General features: G+C 40.4%; 1 protein-coding gene across 1 annotated transcript; it reads left to right on the top strand.

The window, feature by feature from the left end:
• Positions 1-572: 572 nt before the first annotated feature.
• Positions 573-4319, top strand: LOC113282574 (elongation factor 2-like). The gene is made up of 5 exons (XM_026531609.1): positions 573-695; positions 1204-1276; positions 1367-1454; positions 1546-3048; positions 3126-4319. The coding sequence occupies exons 2-5, from the start codon at positions 1274-1276 to the stop codon at positions 4061-4063; spliced, it is 2532 nt and encodes an 843-aa protein (XP_026387394.1). The 5' UTR covers positions 573-695; positions 1204-1273; the 3' UTR covers positions 4064-4319.
• The last annotated feature ends 2182 nt before the right edge of the window (positions 4320-6501 follow it).

Genomic DNA, 6501 nt, shown 5'->3' with positions numbered 1-6501 from the left:
CTAAAAAAAAAGATCAAATTTGGGTTTAGTCCGTCGTGTGGCGTAGTGGTTGCAGATTAAATTTGGTCGCGCGTTGATAAAGATTACGCCTGGGATCAGGCGTTGGTAAAGATAACGCCTGAATGGGGCGTTGCTAAAAATAACGCCTGACGTCGGGCGTTGGTATAGTATACGCTTCAAAAAACAAAAAAAAAATAAAAAATAATGGGGCGGAGGTATAAAGCCCGCCCCATGCAAATTTCAAAAGTTTAAAACTTAAAGTGGAGTGGGGCGTTAAGTATATGAACGTCCCATTTCGTGCGTTAAGTTTATGAACGCCCCATCGGGCGTTATCTTTACCAACGCCCCATTCAGGCGAAGTTTATATACACGCCTGTTCGTTGGACGTTAACTATACCAACGCGCGATGAATGGCGGAAATTATATCAACGTCCGATGTGTAGCGGAGATTATATTAACGCCCGATTATATTTGGATTTGGTCTTGATCGCCGACCAAATTTGGTCTGGATTTTACTCCTTGATCAAATTTTAATCGATGGTCCGTCCCACTACGCCACCCCACTCGAGTAAAAATTTGGGTTTACTCGTCCATTGCAGTTGCTCTTAGGGTTTATACAAAAACCAAATAAGAAGGAAACATCTTGTGGCTTCCTTCTCTTCTTCTCCCGCAGCGCAGCTCTCACTTCCTCTCAGGTAAATTCAGATTTCCAGTTTCAAGATCTCATTGAAACTTAATAATTGCTCGGTTTTCAAATCTTCAATATCATCTGTTACTAATCTTTTGTTTTGATTCATTGAAACCTGAAATTCCTATCAACGATTCTTTTTAGATGCTTTGTTTATGGATTTAGTTTAGAAAATTTTACACATATAGATCTAATTATTATTTCTTTTGATAGATCTGAGTATTCTCTTCATAGATTGCTAAAATCTTAATCCATCATGTTGATTTTGAATATCTGCTTGTATTGTCTATATCCTAATCAATATTAGGGTTTTAGCTTACTCTGGTTACCTAGATATATTGTTAATCTATGATACCATCGAGCTCATATCGTTTGCTTTGGCGTTGAATATAATCCTGTGTTTGTAATATTAGTAGGTTATACGTGATTTTTGTTTTCAGTTCAGGATGTAGATTATTAATTAGTGATAGCTGTTATTGACCAAGTTTATCTGTTGTTTGTGTTTTACAATTCAGGGATTTGTCTGCTGCTACATCTATTCAGTGAAATTTGGTATCATAGAAGTTATCATCTAAAGAAACAAAGATGGTAAGCCTTTCTGTAGATTTATTTTTGTGTTTCAATATGATTTTATAATTGACCAATTTCTGATATACTTTTACTGTTTAATCCGTGCAGGTGAAGTTTACAGCTGAAGAGCTACGTCGGATCATGGACCTGAAGCATAATATCAGGAACATGTCCGTCATTGCTCATGTGGATCATGGTATGCAACTGTACAGTATCTACATTGTATTTTGATAAATTTGTGCACACAGTTGATTAATTTAGCTGGCACTGGTATGTTTCTTTTGCAGGAAAATCAACACTTACTGATTCTCTTGTGGCTGCTGCTGGAATCATTGCCCAAGAGACTGCTGGTGATGTTCGTATGACAGATACCCGTGCAGACGAGGCAGAACGTGGTATTACAATTAAATCTACTGGTATCTCTCTCTATTACGAGATGAGTGATGAGTCTTTGAAGGCCTACAAGGGTGATAGGATGGGTAACGAGTACCTCATCAACCTTATTGATTCACCTGGTCACGTTGACTTCTCTTCTGAAGTCACAGCTGCATTACGTATTACCGATGGTGCACTTGTTGTGGTGGATTGTATCGAGGGTGTTTGTGTCCAAACCGAGACTGTCCTTCGACAAGCTCTTGGAGAAAGGATCAGGCCTGTTTTGACTGTCAACAAGATGGACAGATGTTTCCTAGAGCTACAGGTTGACGGAGAAGAGGCTTATCAGACTTTCTCCAGAGTCATTGAGAATGCTAATGTTATTATGGCCACATATGAAGACCCACTCCTCGGTGACGTCCAAGTTTACCCTGAGAAAGGAACAGTTGCCTTCTCTGCTGGTTTGCACGGTTGGGCTTTTACTCTCACCAATTTCGCAAACATGTATGCTTCCAAGTTCGGTGTTGAACACAGTAAGATGATGGAGAGGCTCTGGGGTGAGAACTTCTTTGACCCAGCAACTAAGAAGTGGACTAATAAGAGAACCAACTCTCCTACATGTAAGCGTGGATTTGTTCAGTTCTGTTATGAACCCATCAAGCAGATCATTGCTACTTGCATGAATGATCAGAAGGACAAGTTGTGGCCTATGCTTCAGAAGCTTGGTGTTACAATGAAGAATGACGAGAAGGAATTGATTGGGAAGCCTTTGATGAAGCGTGTGATGCAGACTTGGCTCCCTGCAGCTACTGCCCTACTTGAAATGATGATTTATCATCTCCCCTCTCCCCACACAGCTCAGAAGTATCGTGTTGAGAACTTGTACGAGGGTCCTCTTGACGACCAGTATGCCAATGCCATTAGAAACTGTGATCCCGAAGGTCCTCTTATGCTCTACGTGTCTAAGATGATTCCCGCCTCTGACAAGGGTAGATTCTTTGCCTTTGGTCGTGTCTTTGCCGGTAAGGTTGCAACAGGTGCTAAGGTCAGAATCATGGGGCCTAACTACGTTCCTGGTGGGAAGAAAGACTTGTACACCAAGAGTGTCCAGAGAACTGTTATCTGGATGGGAAAGAAACAGGAGTCGGTTGAGGATGTACCTTGTGGTAACACTGTTGCCCTGGTTGGACTGGATCAATTTATCACCAAGAATGCAACCCTCACAAACGAGAAGGAAGTTGATGCCCATCCTATCAGAGCTATGAAGTTTTCCGTCTCTCCCGTTGTTCGTGTTGCTGTCCAGTGTAAGGTTGCCTCTGACCTGCCCAAGCTGGTTGAAGGGCTTAAGCGTCTATCCAAATCAGATCCTATGGTGGTGTGTACCATTGAGGAGTCAGGCGAGCACATTATTGCAGGTTCGTCATTCCTTCTGTTACTGAGCACTTTTTCTCCCATGTGAAAATGGATCTGATCTGAATATTTTTTGTTTCAGGTGCTGGAGAACTCCATCTTGAGATCTGTTTGAAGGACTTGCAGGATGATTTCATGGGTGGTGCTGAAATTGTGAAGTCTGACCCTGTGGTGTCATTCCGTGAGACTGTCCTAGAAAAGTCTTCAAGAACAGTGATGAGCAAGTCCCCAAACAAGCACAACCGTTTGTACATGGAGGCACGTCCTCTTGAGGATGGACTTGCTGAAGCCATCGATGATGGTCGTATTGGTCCAAGAGATGATCCCAAAGTTCGTTCAAAGATCTTATCTGAAGAGTTTGGATGGGATAAGGATCTTGCAAAGAAGATCTGGTGTTTTGGTCCAGATACTACTGGTCCAAACATGGTTGTGGATATGTGTAAGGGAGTTCAGTACCTTAATGAAATCAAGGATTCAGTTGTCGCAGGGTTTCAGTGGGCTTCAAAGGAAGGTGTGCTAGCAGAAGAGAACATGAGAGGTATATGCTTTGAAGTATGTGACGTGGTTCTCCATTCTGATGCCATTCACAGAGGTGGCGGACAGGTTATTCCTACCGCTAGGAGGGTCATGTATGCCTCACAGCTCACAGCTAAACCTAGACTGCTAGAACCTGTGTACCTAGTCGAGATCCAGGCTCCTGAAGGTGCTCTTGGTGGTATTTATGGTGTTCTCAATCAGAAGCGTGGTCACGTCTTTGAGGAAATGCAGAGACCAGGAACTCCTCTCTACAACATTAAAGCATATCTACCTGTCGTTGAGTCATTTGGTTTCTCTGCCCAGCTTAGGGCTGCTACATCTGGACAGGCTTTTCCCCAGTCCGTGTTTGATCATTGGGATATGATGATGGCTGATCCTTTGGAGCCTGGTACTCAAGCTGCAGAGCTTGTGACAGACATCAGAAAGAGGAAGGGTTTGAAGGCTCAGATGACCCCTCTCTCTGATTTTGAAGACAAGCTTTAAGTCTATGATATTTCATTTGGATGCCGAGTTGTCTTTAAGTTTTAGATATTAGGTTAATTTATGCTATGGATTTTTTTCTTTCTTTTTATGTGTCATCTTTTTCTTTTGTTTTCTTTGGTGCTGAATTTATGTGGTTATGTTTCTAGGATCTGCACAATCCATGATCTGTAATTGGGTTGGGTGATTTATAAAGTAAACGAACACGAAAATGAGTAATATTAGCACCAACTCTGTCATGGTTTGCTTATTACTAAAAGGGCTTGCTTCAAATTTTTACTTAATCGGGGACCATATGATTTTGGATGAGTGAAGGAAGCAAACAAAGAGTTGTAGGTTCCCGTTTGAGAAAGCTGTGTTAGCTTTGTATTGGCTCCCATCTTACTTAACAGGGCCCTTTGTTGAATCTTGAAGCTCAAGTTGAATTACCATAATCTTACAACAATCTGAAACATTGCCATCAGAAAATATTTCAAAGCTGTTCCCACCACATCCCATTGTCCAAAATAATCATCATAACTAAGAATCATAGGTGAGGAACCTATAAAAGGTACCCAGCCATCTGTCTACACCTTGATACCAATAGAGTTATTTTTTGCAAAAGTAAGAGAGGTTCAAAACTGGGATGTGGACATGCTTTTGAAGTTGATAAAGGCAAACTGTGAATCATATAAAGTTCCTGGGAGTCTCAATACAATTCATTGAACACCAAAACCCTACCGCATCACATTAGAACCAAATTCATAACTTTTCCCTGCCTCCTCAACAACCCACAAAACCAAATTTCTTTTGATTATGTCCAACTAAACATAATAGTTTCAAGAGATTTTAATGGAATGCCAACTAATAACTTCATAAAGAGATCCTTAGCTCATTATGAACCCTATATTATTTAAGGTAAAAGGGTTTATCTTTAGTTCCAAATGTTCCTCATCCATTGAATTAGAATTAAAAAATGCTTTGCTAATGATTAAGGCAAAACACGATCAATGCTTAAGACGCCGAAAAACACATGATTAGGTTTGTGTACATACATTCTTGTGTTCCCTTTATTAGAAGTATAAGAATGCCAAATTCCAAGGATATCAAGAAACCAGGTAGTGCTAGTTCGTCATCAAAGAAGAAAAAGAATAGTGCATCATCTTCTTTAGACGACTCCCCAAATCTCCATTCGGACGATTCTAACTCTGACGTGTTCAGCTCGATAGCAAGTACATCACATACAATGGTTCAAGAAAGATTCGACCAAATGATCAGAGACAGATCAATGAGGATCGATAAATTGAGAAATGAAGGGTTAAGGAAGAAGAGTAGAAGCAAGGTAAGACTCGACGATAGTTATAGTACCAAGTCTATTGTAATGGTAGCCTTGGATAAATATTCGTATGACCCTAGGGAGGATATTAGAGAGTCAATGGTCGAGGTTATTATGTCGAATCAAATCGAAGAAGCAAGAGATTTACGCAAGCTACTGAATTGTTATATATCAATGAACTCGGCCGAGTATCGGTCAATAATACTTGAGGTATTTCATGAGGTTTGCACTAATATTTTCATGTACTGTACAATGTGATTAGTGAGAACTGAGAACGCAGAAAAAGTGCCAGTGTGCAAGGAATCTGGATATCTGTTGTGCGTATATGTTACGGGGGTGTATTGTTTGTATGAAGAACAATCCTTCTTTTTGTGTTGTTAGCTTCTTATTTTTCTTAAAATGTCCCAGTTGATAAATGAAATCATGTTACATTTCAAGTTTATAAAATTCTTCTTCTTCTTCGATAACAAAACTAGATAGATATTACACGTGGATATTTTGTACCCACTGAGTCATCTGAAATAATTTGTCCGATAAAAAGTGGAATTGCCTGATCCTATATTGTTGTCGATAAGTTTCTCGCTTGGCTTTCATCAACTCCGTAGTTTGGTAAAGCATCTGCCACTTGATTCCCTTCTCTATAGTTGTGCTGAATAACACATTGTGGAATTTATCGCCTTTTCTGTTTTATTTTGGAAATCATTTCTGCAATATACTACGAGGCTTTTGTGTCGGTTTTTTATAAACCGCATCAAGTTTTGCGAATCTGTTTCTAAGATAACCTTAGGCCACTGTCTTTCCGTTGACGTCCTTGAAGCCGAAGAGTTGCCTACATTTCAGCTACTAGGGTTGTAGTTATTCCTAGAGGTCGTGCTAGAGCCATCACAATCTGAGAACTCGAGTCCCTGCAAATAAATCCTGCACCCACCATTCCTGGGTGTCCCGTCATAGCCCCATCTGTATTGATCTTTAACCAGTCATGTTCCAGTCAGCTCCATCATGCTAATATTGTTGTTGTTGATCTAGTATTTATTGTTGTGGCTATAACCGGTGGATCTCTAGGTAAAACTGGGGGTATTACCTTTTTTTCCCATTCGAATTCCTGTTGCTGCCTCCAAGTCTATGT

This window comes from Papaver somniferum, chromosome 5, assembly GCF_003573695.1.
Source record: "Papaver somniferum cultivar HN1 chromosome 5, ASM357369v1, whole genome shotgun sequence".
In the NCBI taxonomy this organism is placed as follows: Eukaryota; Viridiplantae; Streptophyta; class Magnoliopsida; order Ranunculales; family Papaveraceae; genus Papaver; species Papaver somniferum.
The sequence above is the reverse complement of the archived record's forward strand: the minus strand, read 5'-3'. Positions and strand labels throughout refer to the sequence as shown.

What these genes read in the sequence shown, in the direction of transcription:
- LOC113282574 (XM_026531609.1), top strand. An exon ending in CATTGCTCATGTGGATCATG is followed by an intron (nt 1,455 to 1,545) that starts GTATGCAACTGT and finishes TTTCTTTTGCAG; the next exon opens with GAAAATCAACACTTACTGAT. An exon ending in AGGCGAGCACATTATTGCAG is followed by an intron (nt 3,049 to 3,125) that starts GTTCGTCATTCC and finishes TTTTTGTTTCAG; the next exon opens with GTGCTGGAGAACTCCATCTT.